At 42.7% G+C, this 20,238-nt stretch overlaps 1 protein-coding gene across 1 annotated transcript in view; it reads left to right on the forward strand.

Moving 5' to 3' along the window:
• The window catches only part of CHD6 (chromodomain helicase DNA binding protein 6), a 155,647-nt gene that overhangs the window by 78,208 nt on the left and 57,201 nt on the right, over positions 1-20,238 (forward strand). Inside the window, 2 exon segments of the mRNA XM_053890241.1 lie at positions 5,560-5,755; positions 19,683-19,847. Coding sequence (XP_053746216.1) covers positions 5,560-5,755; positions 19,683-19,847 — 361 coding nt within the window.

A 20,238-nucleotide genomic window follows, 5' to 3' on the forward strand; every position in this document is an offset into this window, starting at 1 on the left:
TCTCATTGCCCCTCATAACCACCACACGACTTACACAAATGCTGAGTGATAGCTCTGACCTATAGTATGCTGTTTACATTTTTTTCTCTCACAGTTTTTATTTTTCATGAAGCTAAAAATTCTCCTTTCATTTTATTGCCTGTTTTTCTATTTCCTTATTATAATTTCAGCTCCAGAATTGACCCTGGTTGTCTAAATCTCCTCTTGTTACGTTCAAGCCTGTCCGCTTCCTGGGCTCAGAGCCGCTTCTGGTGGGGCTGCTCGTCCTGCATGCTCTGGCCAAGTGCTCTTCCCACCTGGTACACGTTGCCACCTGGGCTCTCCCTTCCTTCATCACACTGACAAGTTCCTTTCCTTCCCTCTGGAATAAAACCTCCTTGGTGAATCTCGTGTATGGCTTTGGGGAGCTTCTGAGGAAGGGTGAATGATAAATGCATGTGGAGACTGTCTGGAATGTTCGCAGTCTGCTCTCCTTGAGTAACAGTTTGGGTTTAGGATTGGAGGTTAGAAATCCTTTCCCCACAGAATTTTAAGGTTTTAGTCCACTGTCTTCTAGCTTCCACGGTTGCTGCTTAGAAGTTCAGAGCCCTTGTGCTTCCTGGTCTGTGTATGTGACATGTATTTCTATTCGGAAGCATTGATTTATCCTCTTTGTCCCAGATCTGTGGAATTGCACAGCGAACTGTCCTTTGTATGGGATCTGTTGACCTGGATACCGAACAGGTCTTTCTCATTTGAAATCTGTGTTCCTTCAGTTCTGGAAAGTTTATATTTTATCTTCCACTTTAAAAATTTTTGTTTTGTTTTGTTTTTTTGTATTTTGTTCATTTTGTGGTTGCCATTTGCTGGAGGGCTGGTGTGTTAGGAACTTCTGCCTCCATACCAGAAGCAGAGGCTCTGTGTTTCAGATCAGAGGCTTTCCTTTCATGTCTGGTCTTAGCTGGCAGATGGTGGGCTGGTTAGAAGCTCTGGGTGTGTGGGCCAGGGTGTTGACTGTGGGTTTTACTCTCCATATATGAACACTATCCATCTAACTGGATCATCTCATTGGGGAACCTCCAGTGTCTGTATTTTGGGGGTGTTTCTCTTCCTGTCTTCTGCCTAGAGGATGGGAGCTTGATTGTAATGGGAGCCAGTTGTGAGGAACGGGTGGCGAGAAATAGGGAGTTCTCAGTCTCTCGCTCTTCCCTTTTTTCAGTATAGTACCTCTAATGGTGCTTGGTGTCTCCTGGGGAGAGAGGGCTAAAGGTCTTCTATTTTGCCCTCTTCAAGGTTGGGGTGGGTGATCTGTAGGCTGATACTTTCACAAACACTCAGCCAGTTCCTCTGTTTTAGACTCTTTGCATCCCCATTTTCAGGGTTACCTGGTGCCACCAATGCACGATCCCTTTGGACATTCAGTATTGAATTATTTCTCATCTGAGAATCTTTCCCTAGATTTCTTTGTTTTTTTTCTTTTTCTTTTCTTTTCTTTTGTTTTCTTTTCTTTTCTTTTTTTTTACATTTCAGTCTTCAGTCTTTCTGTAATTTTGGTAAATGGCATATAATGAATGTCTAATTTATTCCCAAATGTGTCTCATTTTTTATTCAATAATTCCTCCATTCATATAAAACACTGTCCATAAAATATACTGAAATACTATTTATGCTGGGTGTGTGTCTAACCTTTGTATTCTTTTGATCATTATTTCTATTCCTTTGCTCATGTATTATTGCAGATAAACTTCAGAATTATTCTTTTTTAATCTATCTCTGACTACAGTCTCTGACTACAGAAAAAGTATATATGTATGTGGGTACACACACGTGCACATTTGTGTTTATGTATACATATATCCATTGGTTGGGATTTTGATTGGCTTTTATACATTTAGTAGGACAGGATTGACATCTTTGCAAAACTGAAGAATCTGCTATTTACTGCACGTATTCAGGTATTCCATATACACTGTTGGTTCACTAAATATTTATGACATGCCTGCCTTGTGCTAGAACCTCTGGAGGTGTTAGGGACATGGTGAACAAACCAACATGGCACCTAGAGTCATGTTGCCAAGTCCTACATATTTCTTTCTCTGAGCCTAATCCTAAGTATTCTGTATGTGTATGGCTATTGTGAGTGGGATTCTGGTTATTACTGAGAGATGAGAAAGTTTTTCATTTTCCTTCAGGCCTTCTGAGGTCAGCATTTCCTGTTGTGCCAAAAAACATGTCACTACCCCCCCCCCCCCCTTCCCAAAACAAAGCACACAGGTTTTCTAGACTGCCACCTGCTTCTTGTTGAAATTTGACAGTGACTGAGAATTACAGTTTGATGAGCCACATAAACTCCTAGGGATTTTGTTCAAAATATAGTTGACTCAGAGGGTTAATTGCTGCACTGATGTTTTATGTGAAAATTTTTTTGATGTCTGATTTCTTCATTCAGACTTGCTAGCCTTCAAGATGTTCTTTGTTCTTGAGCCTTGTTGCCTCTCCAGCTGTCAGTTTGGTTTTGGTCCCGTTTAATTTCATGCCATATTCTCATACAGGGGTGAGGGCATAGCCAAGGGATCTGGCTCAGGAGTGAGGGGAGTGAGGAACAGTTTAAAAGAGCTCAAATAATGGGATGGGTTTTTAGTTTTGTGTTCTTTGAAAGCACTTCCTCGAAACTGAACAAGTAATGGAAATGAGAATTAATGTTCCAGTCATCCTGCACAATTTCTGAAACTGTTCTTATATCATAGCTGGCAAAACAGTATAGTTTTATGGGAATTTTTTCCCTGGCTGACGGTTGAGCTGTAGCATCACGATTGATTTTTCCTCCTCTTTAACGCTGTGCTAATTCCCTGCCTCCCTCGATCTATGGGCTTCTAACTTCTCTCTGATGGCTAGAGGTGTCTTGTCAAAGAACACGAATCCTCTGTGCCTGCAGCATTAATTGCTCACATGTATGCTGGTGGGGGTGGTGGCATCTCTCATTTAATTGAATCTCAACCTTGTCCTCTGGCTCCAAATCCTGTACTTCTGTCATATCACCCACATGCCCAAATTTCTGAGTACTCAGTGCGGGTTCTCAGTGTACTGGTTTATCAAAACCATGTTGGTACCTATAGTGTCTTCTTCCACCTTCCACTAGAGTTATCACCTTCCTAAATTTACTGGTGTCTCTTATTTATCTTTAATTTTCTCTTTTAAGTTTTTAAAAAAAATGTTTTGAGTTTATTTTTGAGAGAGAGACCATGTGAGTGGGGGAGGGGCAGAGAGAGAAAGGGAGAGAGAGAATTCCAAGCAGGCTCTGCACCATCAGCACAGAGCCCAATGTGGGGCTCGAATCCACGAAACCAAGAGACCATGCCTGAGCCGAAACCAAGAGTCAGATGCTTAACCGATTGAGATACCCAGGTGCCCCTTTAAAATTTTTCTTTAAATTCTTTTATTTTTGTCTCTTTTAAGTTTTTAGGGCAGTCTTTCCATTCTCCTGCATTGAAATGTAGGGTACAATATGAAGGCCATACAGCAAACTGGTTAAGAATATGGACTTTGAGGGGCGCCTGGGTGGCTTAGTTGGTTAAGCATCCAACTTTGGCTCCGGTCATGATCTCATGTTTCATGAGTTCGAGCCCCATGTTGGGCTTTGTGCTAACAGCTCGGAGCCTGGAGCCTGTTTCGGATTCTGTGTCTCCTTCGCTGTATGCCCCTCCTCTGCTCACACTCTTTCTCTCTCTCTCTCTCTCTCTCTCCTCTCTCTCTCTCAAAAAATAAATAATAAACATTAAAAAAAGTTTTTTTTAAAGAATGTGGACTTTGAGTCCAGTGGATCTCAGTTCAAGCCACTCACCTGCTCAGTGACTGAGCAAATTAGTTTGCTTGTATGGGGATTTATTGTTTTCGTTTTGGAAGTTTCCTAGAGTCTAAAATAGGGATGATAAGAAAAACATCCCTTAGGATTATCATGAGGTGTTATAAAGTGATGGTGCAGATCGAGTGTGTATCACGGTGCCTGGCTGGCTGGCACGTAGCTTGATGCTTAAGAGCTTGCTACTAATACTACTGCTGTGGCTGCTATTAATGAGAATGACCATTATATCTAGCTGCCTTGTGGTTTTATAGAATTTAGGCATACAGCCTTCACTTTTATCTTGACACAGCTCTTCCCAGTCTGCCCTTATAGAAGTCATCACCTCCTGTTTTATTTGCTTCTGTAGTCCCACATATTATTCTTACGTTTATTACATTAAAAAGGAAGAAAAAGGAAAAAATCCACACCTATAATTCCAGGTGTTGATGCACTGTAGCTTTGTAAAAGGAAGACCCCCTTTTCACTTGGTTCTTTGCTTTATATTTGTCCTTATGAGTCTGAGTTGGTCCGGTTTCTCTACATATTGTTTCCTTGGGTGGTTTCTTTACATGGATTTTCCTTTTCTTCAAGGAAGTCAGGATTATATAGCCAAACTCCATTTTCTAGAACCACACAGAGACCCTGAAGTGTCTATCTATCCTTATTCCCTTACCACTTATTTATCTGAGGTTTTAGGGATCCGATTTCCCAAGTTCTGGGCTACTGATAAGGTTTCTGTCAGGATTCGTGTTCTTGGCTGTTGTTGAGTCCAGGGTGACTTGATCCTTTCCTTACGAGGTTCCTTTTAGTTATACTTTATAAACCATTTCCTGCTCAGGGTAAATAAGAAAAGAATTAGGTGCTCAGCAGCTGTCCACCTTGCTACCGTATTTTAGCTCTGTATTAATCACATGATTCCATCATAAAGATCCCTTCTGTGTATGTTTATTGGATGGACAGGTAGTAATGCACTCCCATAGCAGTTTTATTTTTATTCTCCTTCCTTTTGCCCTCTCCTCCACCGTGCTTTTCGCCCTTGTTTTCCACACAGGTATGTGCTTTCTTAATGATTGTTAGCTTTGCTTCCTCGTTTTATTTTCCTCAAAGAAGTCCTCAGTTTTTGTCCCCCAACCCCCAACACAGCTCAGAAACCTTCCCTGTGGTTTATCTGCGTGGCAGTGTACTGCCTGGGAGAAGTGACAGACTGGAAATGACCAGCCCAGACGCACAAGGACTGTCTGTCAGTACAGTCTGCTTCCCATTTTCACTTTACCCTGTAGCAGCTACACACTGATTTGAACTTTGATTCCTTAAGAGCACTACTAAAAGTAGGTGTTTGAGGCTTTTGTTTGCTTTTCCTGGTTCTAGGATTAGATTCAGTGCAAGTAAAAACTGGGAAATACCAGAGAATAAGTTGCTCAGGCTGTGGGGACTGATATTTTATGTTCACAATTCTTCTAGTCCCTTAGTTTGTGGTTGACACTTTTGGTTTGGTTTAGTTTGGTTTTTGTTGGCTTGTTTTGGTGGGGGGTACGTTTCACAATGCGGTTTTAGGTGTCTGCCCTGCTGAATATGTGGGCTGGGGGTGGGGGGTGGGACTCCTTGTGGACTGCTCTAGTTTAGTCCCAATGTAGAAGCGAGGGATTAAGGCCATGGGTCAACAGCTTCCTGCGTTGTTTGCTGCTCTCCATTGAAGTCATGATTAACACCTGGGCTTTCGTTCGTTTGGGTCCCCTCAGATACACCTATGAGCGAATTGATGGGCGAGTACGGGGAAACCTGCGCCAGGCAGCCATCGACCGGTTCTGTAAGCCAGACTCAGACCGCTTTGTCTTTCTTCTGTGCACCAGAGCGGGAGGCCTGGGGATCAATCTCACGGCTGCTGATACCTGCATCATATTTGATTCAGACTGGAACCCACAAAATGACTTGCAGGTAACCATTAGGATGATTGCTGTTTGCCTTAGCTGCCCCTGCATCTAAGAACATCACGATAGGGCCTGGCTTGCTAGAGAGTGTCTGCCATGCTCCATGCTAGGGTATCAGCTGGACCGCAGGCTTTTAGGGCCTCGGCCAGGGGGTGAAACTCAACGAAAAGTAAATGTCACCCTTTCCCACTAATCAGAGAGTGGTTCTTTTTGCTTTAAACCAAATGGTTTTTCACAATGGTAACCTCCAGATAAAGAATAGAGCTATTTATTATCAGACATAAAGAAAAATATTAAGCTTGACTAATCCTCTAATTTTTGACATGTAGATTGATTCAGGCATTTTCATTGGTTGGTTTGTTAGATGGTCTTCTGTCCTAGATAGTAAAGGAGACACCTAACCCCAGGTTCCGTTGTGTGGCCAGAGTGACAGGCACCCTCCCTAGTTCACTTGCTGTCTACCTAATCTGCATATTAGAGATTCTGTGTGCCCAGTTGAGTGAATTTGCAGACATGTTTGTTAGTTTTAACCAGACTAGATAATTGGTGGCTTTAAAAGATTCTTGTAAAGATTGGAGTTAATACAGTTTTTTTTAAAAAAGCATAAACAAGAAAAAGAGCTAACAGTTCTCTGGATCAGAGTTCTTTATCCACCCTGCTTCAAAGTAAAAACAGTAGCATGCTGGCCAGATAGGACAGTATGTCTGCTAAAAGGATTCTAACTTGTCAAGAATACCATTTCTAGATTTACCTCCCATTTTCATTAATGATCAACTCTGCCCTAAGTATATATTGAATGCTGGGATATTTGCTAATGCCAATATGGCGAGTGGGGAGGGTGGTGGGTGGCTCAGAACCTTTCTCATGATACAGGTGATTGATAAAAGAAGGTTGGAGGCTGCTGTGCCACAAAACAGAAGAGGTGCCTTAGGGGATGCTGCAAGGGAACACACGCTGGGAAAGGAGCTCAGCTGGGGGCATTTTACCCACCACTTCACAGTCATTTGGCTTTGCCTTTTCATTTAATGAGTTTCCAAATAAAATTTTGTTTGAAGAAAGCAGTCTACTAGATGGCAGTTTAAATTATTAAATTGGTGACAATTGGCTGAAACCCATGGGGGGGGGGGGGGGGACTCATTTGTAAACCAAATTGTGTGGCACTGTTTCAACATCCAGCTTCAAAGAAAATCATCAGTGGACATGACTAGTTCCCCATCAGGCCTTTCTACTGGTGAAGGGGTATTTGGGTCAAAGGTGAGTTGCTAGATATAACGAATAACCAATTTTTAAAGGAATGCTATACTCAGCACTAACATAAAAATAAACAAAAGTTAGTATTTGATTAGGTAACTAGCAAGAACTTAATTAGGTAGTGATATAGATTAGGTGGTGCAGAACTGTTGCCCATTGGCTAGCCAGTTTCAAGTAGTTTTATTGGAATACAGCCACACCCATCCGTATACATATGATCTCTGGTGCTGTCATGTTACAGTGACAGAGTATCGGAATGGAGACCATAGCCCGCAACATCTCAGATATTCACTATTATAGAAGTTTGCTGACCCCGATACAGGTGATCTCCTAAGTCCAGTTCTGTGCTCCTTTGCAGTGCTCATCTGACTATGAGGCTCGGTACCTGGCCAATTTGAGGCCATGGTAGCTGGATATGCCTGGAGGAATTTCCAGGAGGGAAATTGGAAACATAAGGCTGGCATTTGGAGGCAAGTCATGGTCAAGGCAGAGATTTGGGGATCACCATGCTTGATCTAGGTGAAATCCTAGACATTACCAGTTGCAGATAGGTGCCAATGCCAAGAGATAGGAAAGGGCAGAAACGAGAATGGTCAAGCCTGGTATAGAAGGTGAAGTCATTTGAGGTGATTGATTTGTATGTGTAGCAGCCGGAGGGGGTACATGGGGCTGTCCAGAATTAGGGTCTGGGAAAAAGGGAGAAGCTTTGGAAAACCTGTTTTTAATGTCCACTGCTGGGGAACTGGCAAGAGATGAACAAAGGAATAGCAGCGAAGTCACATGGAAATTGGTCTGTGTGAGACTTCCAGTGGAGTCAGTCTCTGAACTTCCTCTAACACTCCGCCTCAGTGAAGGAACAAAGACCACCAGCACTGCAGGCTATGCAGCGAGGGGACAAGAGCCAGGAACGTGGCAGAAGGTAAATGAGTGAGGGCCTCAGTGACAGTGGGAGCTGCAGGTCCCAGTTAGTTAGAAGTCCTCAACCCGTGGGCTCCAGACTGGCCACTGTGCCTTCTACATCTACTGCTCTCTGCTCTATTGTTGTCATTGTTATTTTCATGTAAAAGTTTTGTAACTTAGAGGGACCAGTCCTTTATTTTTGAAATGTCAGCCAGACTGGGGTAGAAATTAAAGGATTGGGAAGAGTAATGTTAGGGCAGGGAGGTGGGATCCATGTTAGTGGGGAGTGGAGTTGGGGGGCTGTGAGGAAGATGGGACAGAGAAAGGAAGGTCTAGTTCCGAGTCACCTGCAGAGATGGAGGTGGTGTGCTTGCTTGGCGCGGGAAGGAGCACGGGGCCTGGAGGCTGCCCACAGAACGGTGCATGCTCACCTTCCACCCTCTCCCTGCCATGTGCCCTCATAGCACAGGCCGTAAGTACGATGTCAGGGAGAGAGTCTGGACACTGGGACCCTGAGACCATCCCAGAACTACAGGTGAATGCAGCTGTGAACATCAGTGAGCTGTGTTCCTAACCCTAACAGTAGAAAACTTAACCGGACTGCTCCCCAGTACTATCCTTGCTAGTTACGTCATGTTAACTTACACACAATCATTCACACATGTGTATATAATCTAATATTTTTGGTTAAATGTGTGAAAGCTTTCAGTCATCTGTAATTCTTCACGGTTATTGAAGAACTACAATTCCTGATCTGATAGATGCTGATTGTATTTCTCTTGGGAGATGGCCTTGGCATAGAACACCTATCTGTGTGTAGACTGAGATGTATTCTGCCTGATATCAATGTCAGGGCCACAGATGGGAGAATCTCATTATGAATAGGGTCTCACGCCCTACCCTAGTGGGATTTCAGCATAGCTCCAGAGGTCCAAGTTCAGATGATAGAAAGTGTGAGTGTTCACTCTGGACTCAAACAGCCTGGAAAGATTTGGTGCAGTCCATGGTTATCCCCAGGCAAGCCAGCATGGAGAAGCAGTGCCAATGTTGGGACGCTGTTTCTTGACTGATCCAAGGCAGACCCTCTCAGAGCGCTGGAAGTGAAGCCAACCTGAGTAGGGGAGGCTGGGCTCAGCTAAGTAGGCCTGAGGCCCTGAGAAGGGTCTGCAGACAACCAGCTTCCACAGCTAGAGAACATAGTTTCTTTCTCTGAGAAGTCAGCTGAAAGTCAGAGAGCAGTGTTACCATTTCTGGTACAGGCTTCATTATTCTCAAACATTCATTCGTTCAGCCTTCTCTTTTGACCATGTTGCTGGGGTTTTCTGTGCTATGGGGATAGAATTAGGCTTAGGAATTGCTAGAGATTTTTTTTTTTTTAATCTAGGTCTTCATAAAACAAATGACATCAAGTGTCACATGCTATTTCCTTTGGTCTTGTTAGAACCTGAGGAGTCCAGTAAGTTCTATCTGTCTTCCATGCCTAAATCTGAACCAGTGAAGAAATAGACACAGTAATACAGTGGAGGATCAAAAGATGAGCTTAATAGACTGTGAAGGTGGATTAGATGATACAGCTTGACCTGTAGCCAGAATGGGGCTCCCTCAGACTCCTGCGCTCGTACACCCTCACCACAGAGAACCACTGGCAGTCATCTGCAGAGCAGAGTCTGCCTACTCAGGACCACCAGTGACAGAAGAGACGAGGGGAAGGGGTGAGTCCACAGGAGCTCGGACTGGATCTTACGTTTCACTGATCAGTCAGGTCTCCTCCATTCAGGATAGGGAGAGGACAAGGAGGGTAGAGAGACAGACTCTCATGTTCCTGCCTGGGAGCAGACATTCCCTGTGGAAGTACGAGGAGAGGGAACTAGGACTCTTCCTATAGTATCTACTCTGGGAGCACTTCCCTCCCAAACCTTCCAGACAAGTGAAGTTCATTAGGATCTAGGGTAGGAACCAGGCACTGCTCAGGGATAACAAGAGAATAAAGTGACCACCAAAGGACTGCAGCAGTCTCCAAGGTGAATCAACTTGAGGTCCCTTTAATAAGCAGACCTTACCTGGAGGTCTCAGGTAAATGCTACCTGTTCTCTCTCACCTTGAATATGTCTATGTTAGTGTCCGTGTGTATAAGAAAATCAGGAGCGTAGATTCACTCTTTGTCACCTTTGTTTGGGAGGCACAGCTGTGACCCAGTCCTGGTGCGTCAGGTTTCCTGGAGCACCAAAACTAAGAAATGGCAAAGGGTGTTGACAGTAGCTTGAGGATGACGGAGAGCAGTGAAAAGCAGGTTTCTTGTCTCCCCTGCAGGAAGCCAGCAGTGCTACCAGCTCAGAGGTCAGAGACAGGCCTATGGGAGTAGCAGGGTACCAGAGTACCACGCATCCCCTCACCGAGACCATGAGCACCTTGCTTTCTCATTGCTCTGTGACACTCCTTCTCCTCTGGGAGCTTCCTGCTCTTTAAGGCCAGAGTTCCTGTGGGTTGGACTGGGTAACTGTGGTGGGTCCATAAGGTTCCTTGTCTGTCCTGTTGATAAGGTCCCTAAAAGGAGGATTCAGAAAGCATGGGAACAGGGCCACTGGCGGAGGGCACTGCCACAGGGGAATGCAGCAGCTGTCTGTCCACAAGATCTGGGAAGGGAGAGGGAATCCAGCCCTGACCTCAGAGAGCTAGATTCCACTGGCTTTACTTTTCTTTGCTGGAAGAAAGTTGGGAATTTGTGAATGTTCCATTGTGTAGTCCATTCGTTCAGTATTTGCTGAGCACTGGGACCTGCCAGGCATTGTTCAAAGGACTAGAGGCACAGCAGTGAGCAATACCAATGGTTAGTGCTCTCATGGAACTTCCATTTTTGTGGGATGACAAGGAAAAATAAATGAGGTAGTAACGGATCGCATACTTGTTACAAAGAAGTAAAACAGACTAAGAGGATGGCAAGGGTTGCAGGGTACCTGGGTGGCTCAGTCAGTTGAGCATCCGCCTCTTGATTTTGGCTCAGGTCACGATCCCAGGGTCGAGGGATCAAGCCCCACATCAGGCTCCATGCTGAGCGTGGATTCTCTTCTCTCCCTGGCTCTGCCCTTCTCCCCTGCTCTCACTCTCTCTCAGGCTCTCTACAGTTAAAAAAATAAAAAATAAAAGAATGGTGGAGGTTGGTGTCCTGACTTAGAGAGTGATCTAGGAAGGCTTCTTTAAGAGGGTGACATACGAGCAGAGAGACCTGACTACAAGGCAGTATCTCAAATATGAGATCAGAAGAATGTTACAGACCAAGGGAACAAAAAAAGGTGAGAATGAGCATAGGTGGCACCCCTGAGGCAGATGGAATGGGCACTGACTATAGCGTCAACCCCAAATAAAGTGAGTCAGGTTTTTGAGTACGCTCCTATCTCTCCTTCCAGTGGCCTCTCCTTTTCACTCCCCACTTCTTTTTTGGCTGCCACAAAGCACCCTTTTGTTATGCTACCAACTTCTGTCTGCTTCCAGTAGTCAGCCAGCTCTTGACTGACTTATTGGCACATTTATTGAGCCCTAGACAGCAGGCCAGGCCCTGGGGAGACTACAGTGCCCAGGACTTTGGTTTGGGTGATAAATTGAGTCACATAGTAGAAATGGAGTGAGCAGGTATCTGTGCTATTCCCCCAAAATGTTTACATTTTAAGAGGGGATAATACCTTTCCCCAAGGAATAAATCTGGATCCAGAAACTTCCAATTCCAAAGCAGGCTTGCAAAGGAGATAGTTAGGGGAGGGCACCATCTAATGTATTCTGATTCCTACTGCAGGGAGAGCCCCTGAGTCCTCTTCTGCACAAGTAGTTGGCCTGTGGATACGCACTTTTAGAGTGCCAGAAGAAATGTAAAATTGCTGGACCCGAAATAAAATACTTGGGCAGAGAAGGTGGGCTAGGAAGCTATACCACTGTGCTAGACGTGGTTAGGTTCAGGTGGGACTATAGGCAATTGTGTTTAACTTCTCTGAAATGTGGATTTTCATTAAGGACCAAGTAGCATTTTAAAGTATTAAAGAAAATGTACTTTTAAAATGTAGCAAATGATTTGAAAAAGTAGTTATGGTCAAGAGAGGAGTCAGCGTTGTGCTTGGATCTTTGTACCAGCTATTTAATTTTTGTGTGGTTGTAAAAATGTAGGACAAGGTTTGCCAAGTTCTGGACTTGAAACTGACAATAGTGAGTCAGGGGCTGGTATCAATTTGAAATCTGTCACTGTTTGTTCAACTAAGCGGCTCCCCCTTCTTGCCATTGCAGTCCCTGGGATCTGTGCCTCGTTGGTTGTTTTTCATTTTCTGAACATCACTAGTTGTTTCTTGTAGGCCTGGCCGTGTTCGACTCAAATGTATTAATCAGTGAAGAACAAACCCTGAGCTTGCACGTCGTGCCTTGGGAGAGCGTGAGAACTCTGATTTTCCTGTGAGTGTGGGTAGCACCACTGCCTCCCGCCCCTGTGGCCTGCTCTAGAAGTTCTGCATTTACTCAGCTTTGCTGAGGATCTTGTTTGGACTTCATTTCAGTTGCTGCCCTTGTTGCAAGCGTTCCTCTCTTTTTTTTTTTTTTTTTTAAACGTTTATTTATTTTTGAGACAGAGAGAGAGGGAGACACAGAATCCGAAACAGGCTCCAGGCTCTGAGCAGTCAGCACAGAGCCTGACGCGGGGCTCGAACTCACGGACCGTGAGATCATGACCTGAGCCGAAGTCGGCCGCTTAACTGACTGAGCCACCCAGGCACCCCACAAGCGTTCCTCTCTTTACCACAGTGTTTTGTGTGTGAGTTCTGATCAGGGAAATAAGTAAGGCCTGTCCGTGAGATTTAGCTGTAAAATGATGAGTCTCTTAAATGTGATAGGAGTCACCCTTGTTATCTTTCAGGTAAGGCATTTCGAGAGAGCACGTGTTACCTCCTGGTGTCATTTAGCTGCTTGTGACAGTGACTCCCCCCCACTCCCCAGAACAGGTTTGTTTTTCTTAGTTAATGAGAAGTCTGGAGATGGCAGTCCGGGGCAGGGTGGCTTCACAGTGTCATCCAAGTCCCAGATTCCTTCTGTTTTCCTGCTCCACCATCCTCAGGGAGTGTGAGTTACAACCTCTTTGTTCCAAGATGGATACTTCGGACCAGACAGGAAAGATCAGGAAGGAAGGTGTGGTGCTTCTGTCAGGAGGGCAGGACTTTTCCAGATGTCCCCGATAGACTTCTGCTGCACCTCGTTGTCCAGGCTGTATTACTTTATCATCCCTGGGAGGCTGCAGATGGTTTCAGGTGAACACACTGCTGCCCTCTACAAGCATCAGGGTTCTGGGAGCAAGGAAGAAGGGGCATGTGGATAACAAGAAGGTAATTAGCGGCGTCTGCACTGATCCTGTATTGGACCTTTGCTCAGAACATTTTTTAAACTCCTTCTTGTAATTTGCCTACGATGTCAGATGATCCAGAGAAAGAAAATCAGTGTCACTACTTGTAACCACCTATTATTAGTGCTTTATAGGTTCCATAAGCCATATTAGTTACCTTGATCACTTCCTTTGTTTACCAACTATCCATCAAATCTTCTCATAGATTTACTACCACTAAAGATACTGAAAGGAGATGGGGCAACTAATTATAATAGCCAAAGGCTCAACAACTTAGTTGTTCAGCAATAGAAGACTGACTGACTAAACCATAGTGGATAAAACTTTGATAAAAGAATGATTATCTCCATATATTGCTAGGGGGTCATCTCTGGAGTATATGGTGTGTGAAAAAAAAAAATAAGATAAGGTGGAAAAAAGTATGTATGCTATGCTATTATCTAAAAAAGCTGTGTGTGTGTGTGTGTGTGTGTGTGTGTGTGTGTCTTTCTCCCCGGCCTCCCAGCTGAAAGATAAAACAAAAAACTTTATTAAATGGTTTAGCTGTAGGGGGAGTAAGGGGACAGGATAAGATGCAAGAGACAGGAAAAGAAGCTACTTTTTCCAAACATGCCTTTTTGTATATTTGCCTTTGGAACCACCTTCAGTATTTTATAACACCATAAAACAAAATTAAATTTTTAAAAACTATTCTGGAATCATTTTAAACTTTAAAAAAGTTGCAGAATAGTACGGGGTTCTAGGACCCTTCTCCCAGCTTCCCTTAGTGTTAGCATTTTATGCAAGCTATAGTCTAATTGACACAAGGGCATTAACAATGACACAGAAATCTGTGGACCTTATTCATGTTCCTTCAGTTTCCTCCCAATGTTCTTTTTCTTGTCCAGGATCTAATGCACATTCTCATATTTCCTTTAGAAATTCTGACTCCTTAGCTTCCTTCAGTCTGTGGCAGCACCTGTCTTTTCCTTATCGTTCATGACCTTGACAATTTTGAAGGGTCCTGACAAACTGTCTCTCAGTTTGTGTCCGCCTGGTGTTTTCTCATGATTAGATTTGAGGTTATATATTTTTGGCAAGAATATCATAGAAGTGATGTTACGTCCTCCTCCGTGCATCATTTCAGGGGGTACATGATGTTAATACATCTTATTGCTTGCGATGATAACCTTGATTACTTGGTTGAGTGGTATCTGCCAGGTTTCTTCACTGTAAAATAACTGTTTTTACTTTTAAATTTAATCAGTATCTTGGGAAGAGGTATTTTGAGACCATACATATCCTGATTCTCACCATTACTTTCACCTATTAATTTTAGCATCCATCAATGGTTCTTGCCTTCAGTAATTATTACCATGGGGTTTGGCTAATGGCAATTTTCTCTTTCAGTCATTTCTTATACACTTATTAATTGGAATTCTATAAAGAACAGCTGTCCCTTCTCCCCATTTATTTATTTATATCCGTATGAACTCATTTTATGGGTTATAATCTATTACTCTTATTATTTATTTTATTGTTCAGACTTGGTCATTAGGAGGTCCTTTAGGTTGGCTCCTGTGTCCTTTTGATGTGCACCTGTCAGGTTTTGAGCACTTCCTTCCTTTCTGGCACCGCATGATGTTCAGGTTCATGTTGCATTTTTCCTGCCACAGCCATGGGATTGACAGTTTCTCCAAGGATCCCTGCTTCCTTTTATTCAAGAATGGCATTTAACAACCAAGATCTGGCTACTAGGAGTGCCCATTGCTGCTAGAGTGTTAGCGCTTCTAGATTCTGTGAGCAGACAGAGCTAGGAAATACGTGTATGTGTACTGACAGAAGCACTCACACCACACGGCTGTACTTGCCCATCTCTGTTCACCCTTCGTGAGTTGCTGCTGATTCACTCCATCCTTGCTCTCTTCTTCACTTGTAAATCCTTTCTCTGGCTTTGAGAAATTTCAGTCTCATGATAACACAGTATATTTTTTTACTCATTTGTTCAGTCCTAGTCTGTACATAAAGTAGGAGAATTACTAATCATATTCTATGTAACATAAATAAATTTACCAATATATAATATTGGGCTATAGTGTGGGGGGGGTTGTCATTAGTCTTACAGTATATAATCAAAATATCATTTTCCAAAGTTACTTGGTTTGGTTTTCTTCTTTCCCACCCCCTTCATTATGGTTAAATTAATGTGGGGGGAAAAATCAATCCCCAAAATTTAGAAGCAAAATGAAACAGTTGAAATCTAGCTGTTTATCAAGTGGACAGCATAACCCCAAGAGAGACATTTCAAATGTTTGTATTTAATATTTTTGACATTTTCACTTTGATATAATTTGTTTATAATTCCAGTATATTCTTTATCCAGATTCACCAACCCTTTACATTTTCCCCATTTACCCTATCACTTTGCCTTCTAGCTCCTTGACCTCTCTGAGTACATACATGGACTTAAACACATATACACACATGCCATTGTTTGTCTGAATCATTTGAGAGTGAGTTGCCCCCGCAGTACTTCGGTATGTATTTCTTAAGTGCAGGGACATCCTCTTATATAACCACAGCTTAGTTCTCAGGATTGGGAAATACAAAAACTGTCTTCAATCCAGAGTCCATATTCAAATTTATTGTTTATTTCAGCATCCATTATAGCCACTGTTTCCCCCCCACTCTGAGATCCATCCAGTAAAGGAGCAACCTGTCACCTTATTGGCCATATCTCTTTAGCCTCCTTGAATCCGAAAGAGTTCCCTTTTCCGGGAATACAGAACAATACGACCTAGTTATTTCTAAGGAATACAGGCCAGTTGTTTTATAGATTATCCCTCAGTTTGTGTTTGTATTTCCTCAGGGTAGGATTCAATCTTACTAATAACACCAAAATGATGTGTCCTTCTCAATATATCACATCAGGAGGAACGTGATGTCTGTTTGTCTGATAATATGTACTTGGATATCTTACTTAAGTGGTATTTACCAGATGTCTACACTAAAAAGTAGGCATTTTCCCCTTTGAAATTAATAAGCAACTTTGGAAAGATACTTTGAGACTATATAAATTTCCTGCTCCTCATCAAAGTTTAACCCACTGGTTTTAGTATCCGTTGATTATTTTTGCCCATATCAGTCAGTGCTGACTGGTTGCAAAGTGGTGATTTTTTAAACTTTGTTACTCTATGTCTGTTAGTTATTCTACTATAATAGAGTTTTCCTTTTTCTCCCATTTAGTTATATCATTATGTACTCATTGATTCTTTTATTATTATTATTATTATTATTATTATCTGGTGGGTTATATTTCACTACTATATTTTGATATTCAGACCGTTCTGAGCCTAGCCAGTGGTAAACTTCTTCAAGTTGGAAGTGTTATTTTGGTGTGTCTCCATCATTCTTTGAGTACTTCATTATTTTCTGGCATAGTAATATGTTTGGGACTCATCCGGTGTTTTTTCTGCCCCCAGTCCTGGAATTAATGATTTCTCTTACATGCATTGGTTTTGTCTTGATGGAGAATATATTTAGAAACCAAGATCTGGGAGTTATGGTCTTTGCTACTGTGATGCCATTGCTTCTAGGCCCATTCAGTGGCTATAGCTAGAGTACATACACACAGAATATAAATACACAGGTACATAACATACATTCATATGTACGTGTATATATACACATGTGTAATAACGTGTAAACACACACATGTCCGTACCTATTTCCATAGAAACACCACCATACGGCTCTTCTACTTTTTTTTCTTTCCATATTTGTAACATCCTTCTTCAACAATGAAAGCCTTGACCCCTGTTATATTTACCCATTTCCTCAATCCTATATTACACAGAAAGTAGTTTCAGAATTGCTGACCCTACCACTGGGAAAGAAAAAGAAACCTACCTGCTGGTAGTACTTAAAACATTGTAAGTGGAGCGTACATACTTAGTGGGATATAGCCCTGAGAGGAGGAAAACAAAAATCTTGCATTGTTCTCAGTAATTATGTTTTGGGGAGTTCCTGATGGTACAGTTTTTCTGAGACTCTTATATACATTGTGGGATAAATCAAATGAATAATGATATTCGTGTGGTTGAGAATTGAGCTTTTTGACATGGTTAAAAAAGAGATACAGATGTGTGGTTGGTGAAGTTAAAGTCCCATAGTTATAAATTTGAATTAAGTTGATCTCATATGCACATAATTGTATACACTATACACACCCAAACACTTCTGTTTTTGCCCACTGAATAGGTCGAGAAACAATGACCTACTTGATGGCAGTGAGCACCCCTTGCAACATCCAGACTCTTTCCCACTGAAAAAAACGAGGACTTCCAGGGAAAAAAGTAGCTGAATCCAGGTCTGAGCGGGAAATATACAGTAGGAGCGTGAAACATGTCATACCAGAAAGCAAACATAAATACAGACATATCTGTGTCTATTTCTTTATGTGTATATATGTATATGTACACACGCACTGCTCTGACCATGTGCTCATAGTGACATCTCCAAATCCATTTTAATACCAGATTTTATTCTTTCTCCTTTCTGTATTTGACTGGATCACATCAAAAGAAGTCAGGAGCCATCTTGAAGTTTCCCACAGGAAAATAAATGAACAACACCAGTGCGATAAAACATAACACGTATATTTAAATGCATAACTTAATTGTGTTCCTTGAAAAATAAAAATCTTCATTGGTCACTTTTGGAGGGTATTATTTTAGAAACTGATTAAATAAAGAGAAAGAAGCATTTAGCTTGTCTTTCCTCCAGGAACTGAACATCAAGGTAACCAAAAAATTGATGAGGGGATTGTAACCTCTAATGAAGTAGTGGATTTAGGCAGTGTTTATCACTCAAAAGAAAGACAATCAGACATCATGTGCCTCTTGATGGAAATGCAAACACCATTAAGAAATACACTTGCCAAAAATCAAATCTTACCCTGATCAAGTCTCAAGATACAGTTCCCAGTTTAGAGGAGATGCAGGGACCAGAGGAACTTGTTTAACACCACAGCCAGAATACAGGTGGCAACATGTGAGCCCTGAGAAGCTAGAGGACAGACACCTGGTCTCTCCAACAAAAAAACCTGCATTTGAAAAAGGAGAGGTCAAAGGCAAGGGATATCTACAGAATGAGACTTGAGCTCTATCAGTCCAGTACAACGTATGGGCCCTATTTGCATCCTGATCCAAATAAGCGTACTTATTAATACACATGAGATAAGCAGGGAAATTGGGACGTTGGTGAGATTGTTAGTACCAATGTTCATGTTTTGAGGTGTGGCAACAGCATTATTTTACAAGAGTCCTTATCTTTAGAATTATATATTGAGGGGTGTCTGGGTGGTTCAGTCAGTTAAGCGTCCGACTCTTGATTTCCACACAGGTCGTGATCTCGCAGTTTGTGAGCTCAAGCCCCACGTCAGGCTCTGCACTGACAGTGTGGAGCCTGCTTGGGATTCTCTCTCTTTCCCCCTCTCTCTCTCTGCCCCTCCCCTGCTCGCTCTCTGTCCATCTCTCTATCTCTATCCATCTATCTATCTCTCAAAATAATAAATAAACTTAAATAAATAATAAATAAACAAACTTAAATACTAAAAACAAAATAAACTTAAAACAAATCAGCACTGATTAAAAAAAAGAATTATATATTGAAATACGTAAGTATGGGAGCGCCTGGGTGGCTCAGTCAGTTAAGCGTCTAACTTTGGCTTAGGTCATGATCTCATGGTTCGTGGGTTTGAGCCCCGCATCGGGCTCTGTACTGACAGCTTGCTTAGAGCCTGGAGCCTGCTTCGGATTCTGTGTCTCCCTCTCTCGCTCTGCCCCTCCCCTGCTCGCATTCTGTCTCTCTCTGTCTCTCAAAAATAAATAAATGTAAAAAAAATTTTTTTTGAAATACATAAGTATGAAACCATAGGATGCCTAGGATTTGCTTCATAATAGTCTTGGAGGGTGGGAGCATAGTAGAGATTGGAAAAAAAAAAATGGATCATCCATAAGAGGTCATTCTGCTTTTTCTCTACTTTGGTCTTTGTGTGAAAATTTCTTTCTAGTAAGATGAAAAAGTTAAAAAAACTGGTGTTGCCAGCTCTGAGGCATTTTCCCAGAAAGCAGGACAGCATCCTGGGAATGAGTAGCTGCACTCAGCCCGCAAGCTGGGGAGTGTAGGAAGTCATGTCCTTCTCATCACTTTATCCCAGCTTGTGGTAGTCACTCAATAAATAATGCGTGAAGAAATGAGTGAGTTTGGAGGGGCAGCCGACATCTGGGTGAATTTTCTTCCAAAATTGGTCCCGTGACTCATAACTGTGAGAGCTGGCCACTCACGCCACATGGCATTTAAGCATTTCCCTGTTCCTTGGGCTGTTGCCATTATATCTGGTGACGGGATATGTATGACCTTCCTTCCTTCCCAGGCTCAGGCCCGATGTCACCGGATAGGCCAGAGCAAAGCCGTGAAGGTGTATCGTCTCATTACTCGGAACTCCTATGAGCGGGAAATGTTTGACAAAGCCAGCCTAAAGCTGGGCCTGGACAAGGCTGTTCTTCAGGACATAAACCGAAAGGGCAGCACCAATGGGGTGAGTATGACGGGACCTGCTCAGAGCCCCCCAGGACACTCGCCACACAGCCCGGGCCCCTCTGGGGTCTCCCTTCTTACAGCTGTTTTAAGATTCACTTTCACTAAATTAAATCCGGTTGCACATCTTTGTTGAGTCATTCCCCACAGCAGAGGATAATTCAGGGTCAGGTCTCTGCTTTTACAGATGGATAAAGGAAATCTGTAGGCGCAGTGGTGTGGTAGGATTGCCCAGCATGCAGTAACGTTTCGGTAAGCAGAATTTTTAACAGTGCCCATTAGAAGTCCGTAGATCTTAACGCTTAACACTCTGAATATCTATTGTCACCATGTCTTATCTCATACTCCAGACTTTGAGCTTCCTGAGGGTATAATGAAACCTATTTTATCTG

This window comes from Panthera pardus, unplaced genomic scaffold (genome assembly GCF_024362965.1).
Source record: "Panthera pardus isolate Hobbes unplaced genomic scaffold, ASM2436296v1 HiC_scaffold_25, whole genome shotgun sequence".
Lineage (NCBI taxonomy): Eukaryota > Metazoa > Chordata > Mammalia > Carnivora > Felidae > Panthera > Panthera pardus.